The sequence below is a fragment of the Heptranchias perlo genome, chromosome 3 (assembly GCF_035084215.1).
Source record: "Heptranchias perlo isolate sHepPer1 chromosome 3, sHepPer1.hap1, whole genome shotgun sequence".
Lineage (NCBI taxonomy): Eukaryota > Metazoa > Chordata > Chondrichthyes > Hexanchiformes > Hexanchidae > Heptranchias > Heptranchias perlo.
In genome coordinates this window covers 99,321,196-99,344,294 of record NC_090327.1, presented here as the reverse complement: position 1 = coordinate 99,344,294, position 23,099 = coordinate 99,321,196, and the positions used below count along the sequence as shown (strand labels likewise).

The 23,099-nt window shown below is 42.6% G+C and overlaps 1 protein-coding gene across 4 annotated transcripts in view; it reads left to right on the top strand.

The window, feature by feature from the left end:
- The window catches only part of LOC137318183 (upstream-binding protein 1-like), a 73,939-nt gene that overhangs the window by 19,006 nt on the left and 31,834 nt on the right, over positions 1–23,099 (top strand). For all 4 annotated transcript variants that reach the window (XM_067981154.1, XM_067981157.1, XM_067981144.1 and 1 more), the window contains exons 3-6: positions 19,309–19,385; positions 20,554–20,659; positions 21,817–21,923; positions 22,276–22,428. In XM_067981154.1, coding sequence (XP_067837255.1) covers positions 19,309–19,385; positions 20,554–20,659; positions 21,817–21,923; positions 22,276–22,428 — 443 coding nt within the window. The remainder of the gene's footprint in view (positions 1–19,308; positions 19,386–20,553; positions 20,660–21,816; positions 21,924–22,275; positions 22,429–23,099) is intronic.

The following is a 23,099-nucleotide window of genomic DNA, read 5'->3' as shown; positions in this document are numbered from 1 at the left end:
GACTGCCGAGCTAGCAAAAGCATGCTATGTCCAGTTTCCAGCAACTTCTGGCTGGACTTATCAACCAAAAATAGACTTCAAAGGTGCCAGGGGAGTGAATTATAGGAATAAATCAGGTGGTCATTTACTCACTCTTACAGGGTACAGTAAAGAAACAATTGCAATGGCCATGGATAGACTTAAATAAATGATGGCCTGATGATTAATATTCATTATTTCTAATACCTGGGTGAACTCAGTCAACAGTTCATTAGGCAGTCCATCTAAAACCGAGGTGATAAACATGCCTTTGAAGTGACATGATTCAGGGAATGCGTATTTCGCTCTCGCTGGTCCTCTCTCACATCCGCACCCACACACACTGTGGAGAGGAACGTTAAAAAATCCTATGGCACAATTTGAAGAAGAGCAGGGAGTTCTTTGGCTGTTCTGACTATTATTTCCTCCCCCAACCAATACCAAAAAAGAATAACTAGTCATTCATCTCGTTGCTGACTGTCAGATGTTGTTTGCACAGAATGGCTACTGCATTTGAGTGCATAAGAATCACTGTAGTTGAAAAAAATTCATTGTGTGAAATGCTTTTGAGATATTTTGACATGACAATGCAATGAATATTTCTTCTTTTCACTTCAAAATTAATTATGTCGCTCTCCCTTTGGTTGAGCGAGTCCATCCAGTGAGTAGCTGAGCCATACATACCAGGAAGGTACCAAATTCTATCCTTGGTCTCTGCCGAGTTAGTTTTTCATATTTGAGGCAGTGGCTGGGGCACTTCAGTTGGCCTCAGTTCCCTGAGTTAAAGAAGGTAAAATTTTGATCAATATCCAGTGATTCCTACTTGAAGTATACATGTATGTGTATCATAGAACAAGATCAGGCTTGCTTGTGATGCTACCTGGCAGTCAACTAGCTTGCTGACACTCACCGTCAAGACTCGCACATGAATAAATAATAGATAGTTGGATGAAGTACTGGAAGATGCCTATTGAACAATTCCTCAGAGGGAATCAATGCCTTCAGGAAGACAGAAGAATTGTATTGAGCTTGTTTAGATTTGGCCTCAAATATATCTGCCACTGGTCAAGATAAAAGCAGACAGAAGCTCTGCAGAGCTTCCCCTGTCCTAACCATCGTGAATCTGAAGATGCTTTCACATTGAGGGAGTGCAGCCAACTACAGATGCACAGTTCTGCTGTCGGCTGCACTCCTAAACAAAAAAGACCTAGTTGTAATCCCATGAAAATTGTGTGTACAAAGCTGCTATTGGATCAAGTGCTTCTTGTTATGTAGGTTAAATGTGGTTGCACTTCTGAACAATATGGTCTCTGTATGAAGCAGTATACAGACCAGCACTGCATGACTAATCTTAACTGGGGAGAGCAGTGCACGGAGGTTGCTCTCTTGAGACTAGAACATAAAAAGATTAAAAGCGCTTCATATCTGTGTATTTCACAGCTCTGTAAATAAAGATGCGTTCATACTTTTCTTCTGTGCTGTACCTTTTCAAGTACTTAAAATTTAGACCAGTATTAATGGTTAATCTCCAGTGAAAAGTTGCATTCCATATGCTTGTTAAAAGAGAAATTGTAATTTGATCATAACCATGCTATCCTTGGTGGCAAATATAGTTCAAGTACAAGCGTTCTTGTTTTAGAGGTGGCCTGCCATGTTTATTAATCTTTGATCAATAAGTAAATCTGGGTGGACAGAGTGAAGCTATCTTTTTAATGTTCACACAGCTCATTTTCAGCATTGTAAATGGAATGCAGTAACACTTGATTTTTGTCTCTATTCCATAGAGTATATTTTCTGATCAGCATATTTCATGTATGAACCCTTAATGTGCTCATGCTACATTCCTCTGTACATTATTTTTAATCAAGCATTAACCCACCTATTTTAAATAGGTTAACACCTGGCACAGAAATGTAGTATAAGTGTGTTAAATATTAATACATGCATTTTGCCAATTGGAAAATTAATCCTTGTGCAGAACTAGATTTTAAAGTTTTTTTGCAATACATATTACTCTCCAGTGATACTGGACAATATTGCAGAACTGAGATTACATTCCCCCCCCCCCCTAACCACAGTTACCCTTGATGTGTAAATTTATTTAATTGGTCCAGAAATGGATTTACTTGAAACTGTGACCAATTCAGCACATCTGGACTATTGGCCAGATGTTGGTTCTTGGCAAATTCCATGACCATTCTAGCCCATAATTGCCAATATAAATGGAACCATGGAGTCCAACTTGTAAGTTTGAATCTTAACCTCAAGTGACACGAGCTTGACTAATCTATTGGTGTTTCATTCAGCTTATTGGAAATCCTGTGCCCGACGGGTAGAAAGGGGGAAAAGGGGGAGGGAAGGGTAGAAAGGGGGAATAGGAGAAGAGGGAAGGGTAGAAAGGGGGAATGGGGGGAGAGGAATGGGATGGAGGGGGAAGGGTAGAAAGGGGGAATGGGGGGGGGAGGGGAATGGGAGGGAGGGGGAAGGGTAGAAAGGGGGAATAGGAGAAGGGGGTGGGGAGGGAGGGGGAAGGGGAAAGCATGGGGTTGAAGTAATCTGTCTAAGTCTTGGGCTCAACAGATTATAGATAGGGTAGATTTAATTTTAGATCCATGCCCTCTATGGCCCTCCTGTATGCCTATGAGGAAAATTGAGACTTCGCTAGAAGCACTCCCTGAACTCATTAAAGGCACTTTTATATTGATGTTCAAGCTCCAGGAGGGCAGCACTCAATCTGACTGCAGTGCTGCCCTTTTTGTGCACCTGTGTAATGGTCCCTGTTTTAGGGCCATTAGAAGGATGTCTGTGTTTTCTATACCTCTGCTCTTGCAGCCTACCAAAAGTTAGGCCCTGGACAATGCTCAAGGCAGGATGTTCATCTGCTTTGTAATATAATGTACCATTGGCAGTGGCAGTAGCACGTGCCTACAGTATGCTTTTAGTATAAAATTGCCTTAAATTTGGAACCATTTCACAATACTTCATTCATGTTACAGAAGTAATTTTGCCATATTGCCTCGCAATCCTGTAGCTGTGGAAACTCTGTTTATAGCTGGCTTTACATTGGTGCCAGTAAGGTGTTTGAGCCACTGATTCCTGAAGCATGGATCTTGCGCAACCTGTGGCAACTTAAATGTAAACTTGACGTATTCGCCAGAGCTGGCTTTGAGGAAAATCTGATTTAAGAAGAAAAAAAAGGTCTTCCTGGATGCTGTCTTTAAGGAATCCAGCGGTTTTGATTTTGGGTTGGCTGTGGCAGCACAAGCATCTCACTGACATCAGTATAAGAGCTTTTATTGTGGAGTAGATTGCACAGCAGCAGGAACATCAGGCTTCTGCATGTGTGTTTCATGACTGTTTCTGGTTGCAGTATCTTTCACAATGACTAAGTAAAGTTATATTTAGGCTGGCCAGCACAAAACTGGGACTTGGATCCTCTGGGGACACAAATGCTGCCTCATTTACTTAGCCTTTGCTGACATTGAAGTTGGGGCTGCTGTCAGCAACAGTAATGCTGCAAAGTACTGGATGATCTAAGTGTTGAGAGTTTTTGAGTAGCTTTGAACCTTGTCTGCCAGTTTATGGATTAAAAAGCAAAATGCTGGAAATCTGAAGCAAAAACAGAAAAGGCTGCAGAAACAAAGTATGTCAATCATTATCTGTGGAGAAAAGACAGCTGACATTTTGGGTGCATACTCTTCATCAGAGCTCTGTTCTGATGAAGGCTATTCACCCAAAATGTTGCTATTTGTTGGATGCTGATTTGACCTAAGTGGCCCAAGTGTCTTTTTCCACTTTCTCTCATTGCCCCTCATGCCTGCTACGAGCTTGTCTTGTCCCTGAGATCCATCTCCTGCTCCCTTGACCCCATTCCCACTAAACTGCTGACCACCCAACTCTCCTCCCTGGTCCTTGTGCTAGCCAACGTTGTAAATAGTTCCCTCTCCTCAGGTACTGTTCCTGATAACACCTCCTATCCTCAAAAACTCCACCCTCGACCGCTTTGTCCTTGGAGACGACTGCCCCATCTGCAACCTCCCTTTCTTCTCCAGAGTTCTTGAACATGTTATCTCACAAATCCATGCGCATCTTTCCTGCAACTTCATGTTTGAATTTCTCCAATCAGATTTCCATCTCCGCCACAGCACTGAAATGGCCCTAACCAAAGTCACAAATGACATCATGTGGAATGTGACGTTATCCCTCCTTGACCTCTGCAGTCTTCGACATTGTTGCCCACACCATCCTCCCCCAATGCCTTTCCTCCGTGGTCCAGCTCCATGGTATTGGCCTCACCTAGTTTCGCCCTTACCTATCCGATTGTAGCCATGATGTGGAGATGCCGGTGATGGACTGGGGTTGACAATTGTAAACAATTTTACAACACCAAGTTATAGTCCAACAATTTTATTTGAAATTCACAAGCTTTCGGAGGCTTCCTCCTTCCTCAGGTGAATGTTGTGGAAATGAAATCCTCGAACCCTTCGCATTTATAAATCACAGAACAATGCCTGGTGATTACAGATAGTCTTTCCAACTGCCCGTTGCCACGGCAATCACAGTGTGCAGACAGAGAGGTGTTACCTAAAAGGCCACCGAATATACAAACCACCAAAAAATCAGAGAGGCAGAAACATAGAAAAGACAGCAAATGACGCATTATATTAAAAACAGATAACATTTGTTCGCTGGTGGGGTTACGTGTAGCGTGACATGAACCCAAGATCCCGGTTGAGGCCGTCATCATGGGTGCGGAACTTGGCTATCAATTTCTGCTCGACGATTTTGCGTTGTCGTGTGTCTCGAAGGCCGCCTTGGAGTATGTTTACCCGAAGGTCGGTGGCTGAATGTCCTTGACTGCTGAAGTGTTCCCCGACTGGGAGGGAACCCTCCTGTCTGCCAATTGTTGCGCGATGTCCGTTCATCCGTTGTCGCAGCGTCTGCATGGTCTCGCCAATGTACCATGCTCTGGGGCATCCTTTCCTGCAACGTATGAGGTAGACAACGTTGGCCGAGTCACAGGAGTATGAACCATGCACCTGGTGGGTGGTGTCCTCTCGTGTGATGGTGGTATCTGTGTCGATGATCTGGCATGTCTTGCAGAGGTTACTGTGGCAGGGTTGTGTGGTGTCGTGGACGCTGTTCTCCTGAAAGCTGGGTAATTTGCTGCGAACGATGGTCTGTTTGAGGTTGGGTGGCTGTTTAAAGGCGAGTAGTGGAGGTGTGGGGATGGCCATAGCGAGGTGTTCGCCGTCATTGATGACATGTTGAAGGCTGCGGAGAACATGGCGTAGTTTCTCCGCTCCGGGGAAGTACTGGACGATGAAGGGTACTCTGTTGGTTGCGTCCCGTGTTAGTCTTCTGAGGAGGTCTATGCGATTTTTTGCTGTGGCCCGTCGGAACTGTCGATCGATGAGTCGAGCGTCATATCCCGTTCTTGCTAGAGCATCTTTCAGCGTCTGTAGGTGTCCATCGTGTTCCTCCTCGTCTGAGCAGACCCTGTGTATTCGCAGGGCCTGTCCATAGGGGATGGCCTCTTTGACGTGGTTAGGGTGGAAGCTGGAAAAGTGGAGCATCGTAAGGTTGTCCGTGGGCTTGCGGTACATTGAGGAATCACTAAAGAGACTACACGATAACATCAACAAGTTCCATCCCACCATCAAGCTCACCATGGACTACTCCTCAGAATCAGTTTCTTTCTTGGACACACGAATCTCCATCAAAGACGGGCACCTCAGCACCTCACTCTACCGCAAGCCCACTTTTCCAGCTTCCACCCTGTTCAGCCTTTCCTGATAAGGGTATCTTCTCAGTTTTGGTATCATCCTTCTGAATCATTTTTGCACCCTCTCCAATGCCTCTATACCCTTTTTATAATATGGAGACCAGAACTGTGCACAATTCCCCAAGTGTGGTCTAACCAAGGTTCCATACAAGTTTAACATAACTTCTTTGCTTTTCAATTCTATCCCTTTTAGAAATGAACCCTAGTGCTTGATTTGCCTTTTTTATGGCTTTATTAACCTGCGTCGCTACTTTGTGATTTGTGTATCTGTACCCCGAGATCCCTTTGCTCCTCTGTCCTGTTTAAGTTCTTATTATCCAAGCAGTATGTGGCCTCCTTATTCTTCTTACCAAAATGCACCACCTCGAAGTTATCTGTATTGAAATTCATTTGCCAATTATACACCCATTCTGCAAGTTTATTAATGTCCTCTTACATTTTGAGGCATTCTTCCTTTGTATTAACTGCACCCCTAATTTGGTATCGTCTGCAAATTTTGAAATTGTACTTCTAATTTCCGAATCCAAACCGTTGATGTTAAATTGTGAACAACAGTGGTCCCAGCACCGATCCTTGTCGAACACCACTTCCAACCTTTTGCCAGTCTGAGTAGCTATCCTTAACCCCTGCTCTCTTCTGATTTGTGGCCAACTTGCTATCCATTCTGCTAACTGTCCTGACTCCATATGCTCTGACCTTAGCCATGAATCTGCAATGCGGTACCTTATCGAAGGCCTTTTGAAAATCCAAATATATTACATTAATTGCTACTTCAAAGAATTCAGTAAGGTTGGTCAAGCATGACTTTCCCTTCTGAAATCTGTGCTGACTATTCTATATTTTTTCGTTCTGTCGATGTCTCTCTATAACATCATTGAGTAAAGATTCCATTATATTTCCTTCCACTGATGTTAAGCTAACTGGTCTATAGTTCACTGGATCTGTTCTTATCTCCCTTTTAAAATATATGAATGACATTAGCTGTCCACCAGTCCTCTGGCATTATTCCCTTTTCTAGTGAATTTTTATATATATGTAATAATGCCTCTGCTATCTCCTCCCTAACTTTTAACATTCGAGGATGCAATCCATCCAGCCCTAGGGTCTTATCCTTCCTAAGTTTGATTAGTTTTTCAATTATCTTCCCCCCCCCCCCCCACCCCCTGCTTTCTATCTTAAAAATTTTTAAGATCTTTTTTGATTTCTTATAATGTCATGCCCACCTCATTAGTCTCCCTTATAAATACAGAGGCAAATTAACTTCAATATTTCTGCCATTTCGCTGTTCTTACCTGTGAGTTAATCTTGTGCATCCCTTAGTGGCCCGATTCCTATTCTGATTTTTCTTTTGTTATTTGTGTCTCTGGAATACTTTACTATTCCATTTTATATTCCTTCATAATTTAATCTCATAGTTCCTCTTCGCTTTCCTAATTGTTTTTTTGACTTCTTTCCTTCGCATTCCCTTTTGTCAACCTCCTTTATTGTCTATGTACTTAGAGTATGCCTTTTTCTTTAGTTTCAGTTTTACCCGTATCTCTTTAATCATCCATGTTGTTTCATTATTGACTAGTTTGTTCTTGCTTTTTAGAGGAATATGCTTCTCCTGAACTCTCTTGATGATCATTTTAAATATTACCCACTGTTGTTCTATTTCTTTGTCAAAATTTTTTTCCCGTTTACCTTCCCTAGTTTCATTCTCATCCCCTCAAAATTAGCTTTTTTCCCATCTGATACTTTGGTGTTTGTCTTACTTATGTCATCTTCATTATTTTAAACCGTATCATGCGATGATCGCTGTTGCCTAGGTGTTCCCCCATACGTACTTCTTATCTGTTCTGGTTCATTTCCCATTACCAAATCCAGCAGTGATTCCTCTCTTATTGCGCTTCTCACATACTGGGTAAGAAAGGAATCCTGTACACACTGTTTAAAAACTCCATTCCCTTTTCTCCTTTCCCTACCTCCTCTTCCTGCCAGTTTATTTGGGGGTGGTTGAGATCTCCCTTGATTATTTGATGCTTTTTTACTCATTTCATAGATTTATCTAAATATTTAATCCTCCACTTCCTTTCCACTATTAGGTAACCCATAGAATATACTTATTAACGTGATCTATCCCCCCTTATCCTTTGTCTCAATCCATATGGATTCTGTTTCTATCTTAATGTTACTTATGTCCCATTTTTCTATTAGATATTTTAAAAAAAATCTGCTTTCTCTTAACCTGCATCAGGCACTGCCCTTGGTTGAGGAACATAGATAGGAAACTGCTAGGTGCCATGGTTCCCTTTCTCTCTCTGAGCAAGTGTCTGGCCTCTGCTTGGTGTGTCGTTCAGTGTCCTTGCTCAGGTCAGGATTCCCTGAGTGGCGGATTGTGAGAATATACCAGCAACAGACTGCTCCATAGCTCAGCATGGTGACTGGGTACAATGACTGGGGATGGAGGACACGATTGAGGTATGGATCATGCTTTGATGAGACTCCAGGATTTGGGGGAGTAAGCGGCAGAAGATGGGGGGTGGGGGGAGGGTGTAACTTGGGGTCTGAGAGGCTGGCCATCACACCAACCAGTGACTGATTGCACCACTGGCATGCTCCAAAAGATGTTTAGTTTTGTGGATACAGAGCTGATATTGATCTTGTTTTATAGTATCAGTGTAATGTCATCAATATTTCATGTAGTTTCAAATTGCATAGGTCAGTGGTGTAAAACATAACACATACCGCTTGAGTTAGGAGTACCTCTGTACATTTCAGGTATACATGTGTTGATCTGTGAACCTCATACATACGTTCAGAATTCAGGAAGTCCCCATACCTACCCCTTGTTCTTATTAGGAATTTGTTCCGAACCATCCTCTTCTGGATGCAGTCCACATTGGGTTAGCTCTTTCTAGACTTTTTATTTGGAGATTTACATTTTCCATTGTAGTTTACAATTCTTGTTTTTTTGGAAAGTTTTGTGTATCTTTCATCTATCAGCAAGATACATTCAGCACAGATATTACAGCTATAATATAGAAAATGTATATGCAGATTCACTGGAATGATACCAAGGCGTGGAATAATAATGAGGACTGGTTAATGAATTGCAACAATTATACATTCCTTTCTGGCACAAAAACACACAAGGAAATGCAGCCCAACCATGGCTAACAAAAGAAATTAAGGATAGTATTAGATCCAAAGAGGAGTCACATAAAGTTGCCAGAAAAAGTAGCAAGCCTGAGGATTGTGTGCAGTTTAGAATTCAGCAAAAAGGACTAAGAGATTGATTAAGAGGGGAAAAAGTGTATGAGAGTAAACTTGCAAGGAACATAAAAGTGGACTGTAAAAGTTTCTACAAGTATGTAAAAAGAAAAAAGATTAGTGAACACAAATGTAGGCCTCTCAGTCAGAAAAGGGAGAATTTATAATGGGGAACACTGAAATGGCAGAGCAATTAAACAAATACTTCGGTTCTGTCTTCACGCAAGACGACACAAATAACTTCCCAGAAATGCCAGGGAACCAAGGGACTAGTGGGAAGGAGGAATTAAAGGAAATTAGTATTAGTAAAAAAAAAATAGTGCTGGAGAAATTAATGGGACTGAAAGCTGATAAATCTCCAGGACCTGATAATCTGCATCCCAGAGTACTAAAAGAGGTAGCCACAGAAATAGTGGATGCATTAGTTGCCATCTTCCAAAATTCTATAGATTGTGGAACAGTTCCTGCAGATTGCAGGGTGGCAAATTTAACCCCACTATTTAAAAGGAGGGAGAGAGAAAACAGGGAACTACAGACCGGTTAGCCTAACATCAGTAGTAGGGAAAATGCTAGAGTCTGTTATAAAGGATGTGATAACAGGACACTTAGAAAATATCAATGGGATTAGACAAAGTCAACATGGATTTATGAAAGGGAAATCATGTTTGACAAACCTACTGGAGTTTTTTGAGGATGTAACTGGTAGAATAGATAAAGGAGAACCAGTGGATGTGGTTTATTTGGATTTTCAGAAGGCCTTTGATAAAGCCCCACATGAGAGGTTCGTGTGCAAAATTAAAGCAAAGGGATTGGGGGTAATATACTGGCATGGATTGAAAATTGGTTAACAGACAGGAAACAGAGAGTAGGAATAAATGGGTCTTTTTTCTGGTGACAGGCAGTGACTGGTGGGTACCGCAGGGATCGGTGCTTGGGCCCCAGCTATTCACAATATATATCAATGATTTGGATGAGGGAACCAAATGTAATATTTCCAAGTTTGCTGATGACACAAAACTAGGTGGGATTGTGAGTTGTGAGGAGGATGCAAAGAGGCTTCAAGGCGATTTAGACAAGTTGAGTGAGTGGGCAAATACATGGCAGATGCAGTATAATGTGGATAAATGTGAAGTTATCCACTTCGGAAGGAAAAACAAAGGCAGAGTATTATATAAATGGTAATCGATTGGGGACTGTTGATGTACAAAGGGACCTGGGTGTCCTTGTACACCAGTCACTGAAAGCAAACATGCAGGTGCAGCAAGCAGTTAGGAAGGCAAATGGTATGTTGGCCTTCATTGCAAGAGGATTTGCGTACAGGAGCAAGGGTGTCTTACTGCAGTTATACAGGACCTTGGTGAGACCACACCTGGATAATTGTGTGCAGTTTTGGTCTCCTTACCTAAGAAAGGATATACTTGCCATAGAGGGGAGTACAGCGAAGGTTCCCCAGACTGATCCCTGGGATGGCAGAACTGTCATATGAGAAGAGATTGGGTCGACTTGGCCTGTATTCACTAGAGTTTAGAAGAATGAGGGGGGATCTCATTGAAACATATAAAATTTTGACAGGGCTAGACAGACTGGATGCAGGGAGGATGTTTCCCCTGGCTGGGGTGGTCTAGAACGAGGGGTCACTGTCTCAGGCTACAGGGTAGGACATGTAAGACTGAGATGAGGAGAAATTTCTTCACTCAGGGTGGTGAACCTGTGGAATTCTCTACCACAGAGGGCTGTGGAGGCCAAGTCACTGAATATATTTAAGGAGCTAGATGGATTTCTGGACACAAAAGGCATCAAGGGATATGGGGAGAGCGAGGGAATATGGTATTGAGATAGTGGATCAGCCATCATCATATTGAATGATGGAGCAGAGTCGAATGGCCTACTCCTGCTCCTATTCATATTTTCTATGTTGCTATGGCTGCATAAACTTGGTTTGTGGAAGGTTGAGAGGTGATCGAATCGAGGTGTTTAAATATTCGACAGGGTAGATACAGAGAAACTATTTCCTCAAGTGGAGTAATCCTGGACGAGAGAGCATAATCTTAAAATTGGAGCCAGGCCATTTAGGAGTGAAATCAGGAAGCACTTTATTACACAATGGGTAGTGGAAATCGAACTTGCTCCCCCGAAAAGGCTCAAAAAAGGGCAGGATTGGGTACTAAATATTCCTGGATGCAAGGAGTTTAGGAAAGATAGGGAAGGAAAGGAAGGAGGGGTGGTGGTGGCAGTGTTGATTAAGGAGAATATGGCAGTGGTGAAGAGAGGGGATTTCCTGGAGGGGTCAAGGACAGAATCTATTTGGTTAGAGTTAAGGAACAATAGAGGTGCCATTACACTACAGGGGGTATTCTATAGGCCACCAGCTAGTGGGAAGGATACAGAGGAGCAACTTTGCAGGGAAATAAGAGAGGTGCAAAAGCCACGGAGTAGTAATAACTGGGGATTTCAACTATCCAAATATAGACTGGGATAACAATAATATAAGGGGCAAAGAAAGGGAGGAATTTTTGAAATGTGTTCAGGATAACTTTCTCGACCAGTATATTTCCAGCCCAACGAGGAAGGAGGCATTGCTGGACTTGGTTCTAGGGAATGAGACGGGTCAAGTGGAGCAAGTGTCAGTGGGAGAGCATTTAGGGAGCAGTGATCATAGTATCATAAGGTTTAGAATAGCTATGGAAAAGGATCCTGACCACTCTAAAGCAAAAATACTCAATTGGAGGAGGACCAATTTCAGTGGGATGAGAACAGATCTGGCCCGGGTAAATTGGAATCCAAGATTGGCAAGCAAAACTATAATTGAACAGTGGGCGGCCATTAAAGAGATGATGATTCGAGTACAGACAAGGTACATTCCAACAAGGGAGAAAGGTAGGGCAGCTAAAGCCAGAGCTCCTGGGATGACAAAGGAGATAGTGAGTAAGATGAAGCGGAAAAAAGCGGTGTATGACGGGTGTCAGGTTGATAAGACAAGTGAGAACCAGGCAGAATATAGAAAGTTCAGAGGGGAAGTGAAAAAGGAAATAAGAGGGACAAAGAAAGTATGAGAATAGACTTGCGGACAACATAAAAAGGAAATCCAGAAGTCTTCTACAGACATGTAAACAGGGAATAAGAGGAGAGGTGGGACCGATTAGGGACCATAAAGGAGATCTACTCAAGGAGGCATTGGGCATGGCTGAGGTACTAAATGAGTACTTTGGATTGGCCTTTACCAAGGAAGAAGATGATACCAGAGTCTCGGTAAAGGAAGATATAGTTAAGATACTGGATGGGCTAAAAATTGAGAAAGAAGAGGTACTAGAAAGGCTTGCCTACTTAAAATAGATAAGTCACCTGGTCCAGATGAGATGCACCCTAGGATGCTGAGGGAAGTAAGGGTGGAAATTGCGGAGGTACTGGCCATAATCTTCCAGACATCCTTAGATACAGGGGCGGTGCCTGAGGACTGGAGAATTGCAAATGCTACACCCTTGTTCAAAAAAGGGTGTAAAGATAAACCCAGCAACTTTAGGTCAGTCAGTCAGTTTAACCTCGGTGGTGGGGAAACTTTTTTTTATTCGTTCATGGGATGTGGGCGTCACTGGTAAGGCCAGCATTTATTGCCCATCCCCAATTGCCCTCGAGAAGGTGGTGGTGAGCCGCCACCTTGAACCGCCGCAGTCCGTGTGGTGAAGGTTCTCCCACAGCAACGATGAAGGAACGGCGATATATTTCCAAATCGGGATGGTGTCTTGGGGAATGTGCAGGTGGTGTTCCCATGTGCCTGCTGCCCTTGTCCTTCTAGGTAGTAGAGGTTGCGGGTTTGGGAGGTGCTGTTGAAGAAGCCTTGGCGAGTTGCTGCAGTGCATCCTTTGGATGGTACCCACTGCAGCCACGGTGCACCGGTGGTGAAGGGAGTGAATGTTTAGGGTGGTGGATGGGGTGCCAATCAAGCGGGCTGCTTTGTCCTCGATGGTGTCGAACTTCTTGAGTGTTGTTGGAGCTGCACTCATCCAGGCAAGTGGAGAGTATTCCATCACACTCCTGACTTGTGCCTTGTAGATGATGGAAAGGCTTTGGAGAGTCAGGAGGTGAGTCACTCGCTGCAGAATACCCAGCCTCTGACTTGCTCTTGTAACCACAGTATTTATGTGGCTGGTACAGTTAAGTTTCTGGTCAATGGTGACCCCCAGGACATTGATGGTGGGGGATTCGGCAATGGTAATGCTGTTGAATGTCATGGGGAGGTGGTTAGACTCTCTCTTGTTGGAGATGGTCATTGCCTGCACTTGTCTGGCCCGAATGTTACTTGCTACTTATGAGCCCAAGCCTGGCTGTTGTCCAGGTCTTGCTGCTTGCGGGCACGGACTGCATCATTATCTGAGGGGTTGCGAATGGAACTGAACACTGCAATCGTCAGCAAACATCTCCATTTCTGACATTATGATGGAGGGAAGGTCATTGATGAAGCAGCTGAAGATGGTTGGGCCTAGGACACTGCCTTGAGGAACTCCTGCAGCAATGTCCTGGGGTTGAGAGGATTGGCCTCCAACAACCACTACCATCTTCCTTTGTGCTAGTTATGACTCCAGCCACTGGAGAGTTTTCCCCCTGATTCCCATTGACTTCAATTTTACCAGGGCTCCTTGGTGCCACACTCGGTCAAATGCTGCTTTGATGTCAAGGGCAGTCATTCTCACCTCACCTCTGGATTTCAGCTCTTTTGTCCATGTTTGGACCAAGGCTATAATGAGGTCTGGAGCAGAGTGGTCCTGGCGGAACCCAAACTAAGCATCGGTGAGCAGGTTATTGGTGAGTAAGTGCCGCTTGAGGCGCGGCTAGTTCTGGAGCACAAGCCTTCAGCACTACAGCTGGGATGTTGTCAGGGCCCATAGCCTTTGTTGTATCCAGTGCACTTGGCTGTTTCTTGATATCACGTGGAGTGAATTGAATTGGCTGAAGACTGGCTTCTGTGATGGTGGGGATATTGGGAGGAGGCCGAGATGGATCATTCACTCGGCGCTTCTGGCTGAAGATGGTTGCAAATGCTTCAGCCTTGTCTTTTGCACTCACGTGCTGGACTCCGCCATCATTGAGGATGGGGATGTTCACAGAGCTTCATCTTCCCGTTAGTTGTTTAATTGTCCACCACCATTTACGACTGGATGTGGCAGGACTGCAGAGCTTTGATCTGATCCGTTGGTTGTGGAATTGCTTAGCTCTGTCTATAGCATGTTTCTTCTGTTGTTTATCATGCATGTAGTCCAGTGTTGTAGTTTCACCAGGTTGGCAGCTGATTTTTAGGTATGCCTGGTGCTGCCCCTTGCATGTTCTTCTACACTACTCATTGAACCAGGGTTGATCCCCTGGCTTGTTGGTAATGGTGGAGTGAGGAATATGCCGGGCCATGAGGTTACAGATTGTGCTGGAATACAATTCTGCTGCTGCTGAAGGCCCACAACGCCTCATGGATGCCCAGTTTGGGCTGCTAGATCTGTTCTGAATCTATCCCATTTAGCACGGTGATAGTGCGACACATGTTGGATGGTGTCCTCAGTGGGAAGGCGGGACTTCTTTTCCACAAGGACTGTGTGGTGGTCACTCCTACCAATACTGTCATGGACTGATGCATCTGCGACAGGTAGATTGGTGGGGACGAGGTCAAGTAGGTTTTTCCCTCGTGTTGGTTCGCTCACCACCTGCTGCAGGCCCAATCTGACAGCTGTGTCCTTCAGGGCTCGGCCAGCTCGGTCAGTAGTGGTGCTACCAAGCCACTCTTGGTAATAGACATTGAAGTCCCTCACCCAGAGTACATTCTGTGCCCTTACCTCCCTCAGTGCTTCCTCCAAGTGGTGCTCAACATGGAGGAGGACTGATTCATCAGCTGAGGGAGGTTGGCAGGTGATAATCAGCAGGAGGTTTCCTTGCCCATGTTTGACCTGATGCCATGAGATTTCATGGGGTCCGGAGTCAATGTTAAGGACTCCCAGGGCCACTCCCTCCTGACTGTATATCACTGTACCGCCACCCCTGGTGGATCTGTCCTGCTGGTGGGACAGGACATACCCAGGGATGGTGATGGAAGAGTCTGGGACGTTGGCTGAAAGGTATGATTCTGTGAGTATGGCTATGTCAGGCTGTTGCTTAACTAGTCTGTGCGACAGCTCTCCCAGTTTTGGCACAAGTCCCCGGATGTTAGTGAGGAGGACTTTGTAGGGTTGACTGGGCTTGGTTTGCCTTTGTTGTGTCCGGTGCCTAGTGGTCCGATGCCAGGTGGTCCATCCGGTTTTATTCTTATTGTGACGTAGCGAGATTTTACTACTGAGTGGCTTGCTAGGCCATTTCAGAGGGTGATTAAGAATCAATCACATTGCTGTGGGTCTGGAGTGACATATAGGCCAGACCAAGTAGGGACAGCAGGTTTCCTTCCCTATAGGACATTAGTGAACCAGATGGGTTTTTACGACAATCCGTCAGTTACATGGCCACCAGAAATAGTCCAGATTTTTTATTTAATTAATTGAATTTGAATTCCCCAGCTGCCGTGGCGGGATTTGAATCCATAACTCCGGATTATTAGTCCAGGCCTCTGTATTACTAGTCCTGTAACATAACCACAATGCTACCGTACCCGCTGGAAACTATAATCCGGGACAGAGTTAACAGTCACTTGGACGAGTATGGATCGATTAGGGAAAGCCAGACCGGATTTGTCAACGGCAAATCGTGTTTAACCAACTTGATAGCGTTTTTTGATGAGGTAACAGAGAGGGTAGATCAGGGCAATGCAGTTGATGTGGTATATATGGATTTTCAAAAAGCGTTTGAAGTGCCTCATGGTAGGCTTGCTATTAAGATTGTGGCCCATGGAATAAAGGGGGCAGTAGCAACATGGATACAGAATTGGCTAAATGACAGGAAACAGAGAGTGGTGATGAATGGTTGTTTTTCGGACTGGAGGGAGGTGTGCAGTAGTGTTCCCCGTGGGTCAGTGCTGGGACCACTGCTTTTCTTGATATATATTAATGAGTTGGATTTGGGAGTACAGGGCACAATTTCAAAATTTGCAGGTGGCACAAAACTTGGAAGGGTTAGTGAACAGTGAGGAGGATAGCGGTCGACTTCAAGAGGATATAGACATGCTGGTGGCATGGGGAGGACATGTGGCAGATGAAGTTTAATGTGGAAAAATGAGAGGTGATGCATTTCGGTAGGAAAAATGAGAGGCAATATAAACCAGAGGGCACAGTTTTAAAAGGGGTAGAGGAACAGAGGGATCTGGGCGTATATTTGCACAAATCGTTGAAGGTGGCAGGGCAGGTTGAGAAAGCGGTTAAAAAAGCTTATGGGATCCTGGGCTTTATAAATAGAGGCATAATGTACAAAAGCAAGGAAGTCATGATGAACCTTTATAAAACACTGGTTCGGCCACAACTGGAGTATTGTGTCCAATTCTGGACACCGCACTTTAGGAAGGATGTCAAGGCCTTAGCATGGGTGCAGAGGAGATTTACTGGAATGATTCCAGGGATGAGGGACTTAATTTACGTGCATAGACTGGAGAAGCTGAGATTGTTCTCCTTGGAACAGAGAAGGGTGAGAGGAGATTTGATGGAGGTATTCAAAATCATGAAGGGTCCAGTCAGAGTAGATAGAGAGAAACTGTTTCCATTGGTGGAAGGGTCAAGAGCCAGAGAACATAGATTTAAGGTGACATGAGGAAAAACTTTTTTTTACACAGCGAGTGTTTGGGATCTGGAATGCACTGCCCGAGGGAGTGGTGGAGGCAGATTCAATCATGGTCTTCAAAAGGGAACTGGCTAAGTACTTGAAACGAAAAAATGTGCAGGGCTGCGGGAATAGGACGGGGGAGTGGGAGTAGCTGGATTGCTCGTGCATAGAGCCAGCGTGGACTCGATGGGCTGAATAGCCTCCTGTTCTGTAAACTTTCTATGATTCTATGAAAATGCTGTGGATGCTGGGTCAATTGAAATTTTAAGACTGAGATTGATGGATTTTTGGAGAAGGGTATTAAGGGATATGGAGCAAAGGTGGGTAAATGGAGTTGAGGTGCAGATCAGCCATGTTCTAATTGAATGGTGGAACATGCTCGAGTGGCCTACTCCTGTTCCTGTGTCCGATGCAAAATTCACCCATCGAGCCAACTTGAATATTGCACTCCTAACTTGAGCCTTGTAGATGGTTGAGAAGATTTTGAAGGGTTAAGAATACAGATTATTTTGTAAAAGATAACAGCTTTCCTAACAATGTAACCTAGTATGAACAAAATTTTGGCAGTGTTTTTGATGAAACAAAAATTTTTCAATCACATCACTGGCAATAGTGGAAACACGCAGCAGGTCAGGCAGCATCTGTGGAGAGAGAAAGGTAGGGTTACTGTTTCAGGTCGATGACCTTTGTCAGAACTGCGTGTTTCCAGCACGTTCTGTTTTTATTTCATATTTCAGAGAATCATACAGCACAGAAGGGAGGCCATTTGGCACATCATGCCTGTCCCGGCTCTTTTACTACAGCCCTACAATTCCCTTTTAAAAGTTACTATTGAATCTGCTTCTACCACACTTTCGGGCAGTGTATTCCAGATCATAACAACTCGCAGTGAAAAAAAAATTCTTCTCGTCTCCTTAGATTTCCAGCATCTGCAGGGTTTTGTTTTTTCTTTTACTGGTAATGGTCATTATTTTGCAGTTGCTTCTCACTTATCCAGGTTTTTGGTAGAGACCCTAGTGTACTTTTAATGCAAAGTTGCTTTATTCAAATCATGCAAAAAAAAATTTTGCACTGAAAATTCATTATTTAATTAGTAGCTCATAATTGGAATTATTGGTTAATTCATAGTCTCACTGCCAATGGGCCCTGACCAGTTTAATCCAATTTCAACCCCATGATCAACAAAACAGCTAACCTTCCAGGGCAATCTAGCTTTGTCTTGGTGGAAAGGGTGAATGAATTCGCCAAAGAATTTGGTTGGAAACAACCCCATTTCTGCAACATGGATCAGCTGCTTCATAAACCACCTTGCAGTTAAGTCCAGACGATGCAAGCAATGTTCCCACAGAAAGTGTTGACCACTGGATGAGCAATAAAATTTATAAATTATTATTTTGTTATAAGCCCAAAGATATCGGAAGAACTGGCTTTTTTTAAAAACTAGTTGCTCCCAAGCAGAACATGAGCTTTCATCAATGAAAAATGGTCTGCTGGGAAAAAGGCTAAATAACAAAGTGTCGTGATGGTTTGCTCTAGCATGACTGGGGGGGAAATAAAGTACCTGGTGATTGGGAATTCTAGCCCCTGCCCCAAAAAATTCCTGATGGGGTTATTTTGCCTGTTGCTTACAGAGACACTGAAATGTTGTGGATGACTGGTGCTCTTTTTTGGACAGTGGCTGTGTCACTTTGACTGAAGCATAATATTACAAGACAGAAAAGTTGCCTTGATCGTTGACAGCCCTGGGGCTCAAGCGTAGTGCCTGCATCTAAAAGCAGAATCTATTGCCAACTGTTCTTGGAACAGTAAATTCATCCTACCAGCAGTTGAGATCTCATTCAGGTACCAATGGCTAACTCTAAAGCAGCAAATCTCTTTGAGCACATGAGTTCTCTGTCGCAACTGCCAGTAGACATGAGTTTTGAATCCATTGTTGATGTTAATAAGGAAGTCACGATGTCAAGATTGATGTCGAGACAAGGAAATTGTTGATGCTGTGTGGGAGGATGATGCTGCCATTGGAAGTGAGAATGAGGAGGAAGCTCAAGGCTGTGGATCTAGCTAGTTGAGAGGTAGAGGAACAGCCTGTTGACAAAATCTGAGATTCCTGAGGAAGTGGCTGACAACTGAGCCAGATGTCCTGATAGAACTTTGTGCTAAATAGACATCACAATTTTGTGGATTAATGTGCTGTTGGCAGCAAGTAAACCGCAATCATACAGAATTGTGTAAATTTATAGAAACTTGCAGCTTGTACAAGTTTCATTCATATGTATTTCGATAGCTGCTTTGATGCTTTATGCCATCTTTTTGTGTTCTTGTAGAATTTGCTGTGTTCCAGTAATTTTGTTTAATTTGCACTGGTGGATTATTTTCAAGCAAGAAGTGACTGAATTAAGAGTAGACTGTAGTGGTCATTAACTTGCAATTGACTCTCACTGAACCACGTTACTGGTAATAATCATTACTTTGTAATTGGTTTTGAACTGAGACTTTTTTCACTTTATAACAAACTAACATCTGAACTTCAACAGGTCAATCTTATGAAGTCCGAATGCTGGATAACCGAAAAATAGGAGATTTACCAGAAATAAGTGGAAAAATGGTTAAGGTGGGTCACCTTTTAATTAAATGACAAATGGTTTCACAAATATCTTGTATGGATATAAATAGAACAGAAGACCAAAGCATGTTGATGTATACTTAATTGTAACAATTTGAAAATGAGATTTATTTTCTTGGTGTATAATGTGAATCTAGACAATAGGTGAGAAGCCGTTGTCTGGGTGGACCGCTAATCCCCACTAAAGCAGTAATAAGAAAGTAGCTAGCCTTTAAACCCCATTTCTTACAACTAGTCAAAGACTTTCCCTTTGTTGAGTCCAGGGTGGAAGCAGTCTTCTCTATACTAAAAACTATGCTTTCGGTAGTCTTTTCTAGCTTTTCTGTTACTGCTTCGCATCTGTTTCTCCACTGAAGTGCTTTAAGGTGTTTTTTATGTTGGAGACATTATGATGCAAATTCTTGTAGGCAACTGTTTGATTTTTGCAGCACCCTGACAGTCAAGGTTTATAGATGTATTTCCGTAAACTGAAGTTGTTCAGTGCTCAACTGCTAACTAGAATGTTGAGAGTTTGAGTCTGATGTGTCAAGAGATCTGCTTGCCACAGTTGATGTGTTTCATCACTTCATCCAGTTTGCTAGGTGGATTTCCCTTTGAACAGGAAAAAGGGGGAAGCTGATGACATCTGCTAATGTGTGCAGGGGAGCACAACAAGTCGGATCTAGAATTCAAATGTGCTAATATGTCAGTCAGGTAAATAGATTTGAAAATACGGAAGAGCTGCATACTATGTGTGCATTGTATACTACAAGTACATCAGTACATCATGTACATCAAGATTAGTTGGTACAACGAACCAAGTGTCCCTACAGATGCATTTGTAGAAAGGATTGCAGGATAACTATTTGGAGTAGGGGTCCTGGCCACTTGTACCACCCTCCTTCTGTCCTAGCACCTCTACTGCTACCTTTGCTGAGATAAGCTAACTTTGCAAAGACTGGAGATAGAACCTGGGACAGGTTCCTACTGTCTTAAGCAGCAGGCAAAAAAATTATATGTTGAGTCACCATAGTAGTAGGTTATAAAAAGACTTGGGTGAGTAATGTGCAGTTTCCTCTATCTAACAGTACGATCAAGTTTGTCAGAAATAAGAATTCCATAATTCATTGTCTTTGTACATAGAAAATAAACCTGACTTGTCCCTTCTCAACCCTAGAGTATAGTGCGAGTTGTATTCCATGACCGAAGACTCCAATACACCGAGCATCAGCAACTGGAAGGTTGGAAATGGAACAGGCCTGGGGATAGACTTCTTGATTTAGGTACATTTTCTACAAGAGACTAGTCTTTTGTCATATCTTCCCCTCCCTCTCAGATCTTATAGTCTGTGCAAGACACAGTAAAACAATAAATATGTTTAATGCCCGAATGTGGGTTATGTCCTCACATCAGATCAGTTTTGTTATGTAATCTTGAGGTTCCACGTTTTGAATACCGCACTTAAATCTAATTTTTTAAAATGTCATTAATTGGAGAATTCTATGTTCGAGATAGATGTTAATGCTGAAAGTGGAAGCATTTTTCTCCTCCTAGCTCCGACATTGATCAAACAATTTTCTGCCTCAGTGAAGCACTGTAGCCTCAAGAGCAGCCCCACTACCATATGACGTAACTATTTTCAAACGCAGTCCTCCTTCTGGTGTTTCTGAGCATTGATAAATACTGGACCATGGACAGTTTTGTGCTTCGTTTTAAAAAAAAAACTACAACAAATTATAAATGAAACTGATGCAATGAAACTGAAAGAAAATTAAAGGGCAAAATTAATCATTATTATAAGACCTTGATAATACCTAGAAGTTGGTATCATTCTGAAATTATCTGCATGATCAGAACGGCCAAGCAAAATATTGTGGTTTTTAAAACTTTGTGCTGTTGCTGAGTGAGGATATATTCCATTCAATACAAGAAAGGAAGGTTGCATTGTTCTGTTTGAAATCTTTTTGAATGAGTAGTCACTCAATATGCTTTATCTCCTTCTCTTCCCCCACCCCTTTCCTGGTAGATTTGCCTAATTGGTCCATAGTAATAACCAAATTAAAATATTGAGCAGTGCTACACCTTGGGTGAGGCATAACATTCTTTAATGTTTTTTTAAGTGTAAGAAACAATGGTAGTTCCCAGATGGGTCAATGGGTTAACCATACCACGTGATGTAGCAGTGAGCTGTATAGACTAGGAAGGTTCAATCTTTAGCCTGTGTTGAATCTCCTAGTTTTTGGTTATCCAGCATTTAGACTTCATAGTCAATTTCTCTCAAATTTGCTCTGATCATTTGGAGGAAGAGGAGAGAGCTGGATGGGTATAATTTATGTATTGCAGTGTATAGCTAAATACACACATCAGTTATACTGACTTTGATTTTATTATGTGCCTATGCTGGAGATGTGACAGATTTCTATTTTTAAAATAACTACAGATATTCCAATGTCTGTTGGAATTATTGACCCCAGGACTAATCCAGCACAACTGAATACTATTGAATTCCTATGGGACCCAGCAAAACGCACCTCTGCTTTTATTCAGGTTGGTAGAGATATTTGTTCTCTATTGAAATAGAGGTGTTACTAGCTGTAAATAATAGAATAACAGCTAGCGAGGGTGCCATCGGGTATAATTGAAAATGGCCATCTAATGTTGGAAGTGCAAGTTCTACATGTTTGGACACGAGTTTACAGTGTACAGTGAATAAAATATTTCTCTGCCTAGCTTTGAAAAGCCTGTAGAACTCTTGATTTTGAATAATAGTTTTACTGCTACTAGTTTTATTGTATGTACTGAAAAATCCATAAAATGGTCTGTGCATAGTTTGTGGTAGCTTAATTCTTTAATGTATTCAGTTTTAAATCAAGAAACTACAAATTTATTTTTCATGCAGGTACATTGCATTAGCACAGAGTTTACTCCCAGAAAACATGGGGGTGAGAAGGGGGTTCCATTCAGGATTCAGATAGACACATTCAAGCAAAATGAAACTGGAGAGTACACAGATCATCTTCATTCAGCCAGCTGCCAAATTAAAGTTTTCAAGGTACTGTGTGATGCATTTTTAGTTTAAGGTGGCACTTCTGCGCTGGATCTTGAAGATAATATAGCTGGTGATTTAATATTCTGGCAAGCCTCTATGGATAGTGAATATACTTGTCAAATATTAGTAGTTTGCAAAAATGAATGTTTATAAATCTGACATTCCTGGAATTGAGATGACTTCATGCTGCTACTTGAAACTTGTAAGTCCTTATTTCCGGGTATATATTTTTCATTTTAATTCGTTCTTACTGAACAGTGTGCCTTCACACACCTGCTACGAAAACATTCCTAGTCATCAAAGTTCTCACTGACAGCAATGAGTTTCATGCATCTGCTTTGGTCACGTTGTGTTTTGTGGTCTGCATCCTTTTTTTTCAGGGTGATGTTTATGAATTATGATGTGGAAACTTAATGAAGCTGAAAACCCTTCAGTGCCCAAGAATTCATTTCATCTTTGTAATGCTGAGATTTGAACAGATAATCATCAAAGATAAGAATCTGTCCCCAATAGCCTGAAATTCTGTGGTAAAATTTTTGTGTAAATTGGATCTTTTTATACAGTTTTGTAAGCTTTTTATAGGGATGTCATTTTGTTGATCCTACAATGTTAAAACTTTTCAATAATTTGATAATTTTCCACTTCTCCAGTCTACCTAATGTGGTGACTGAAGC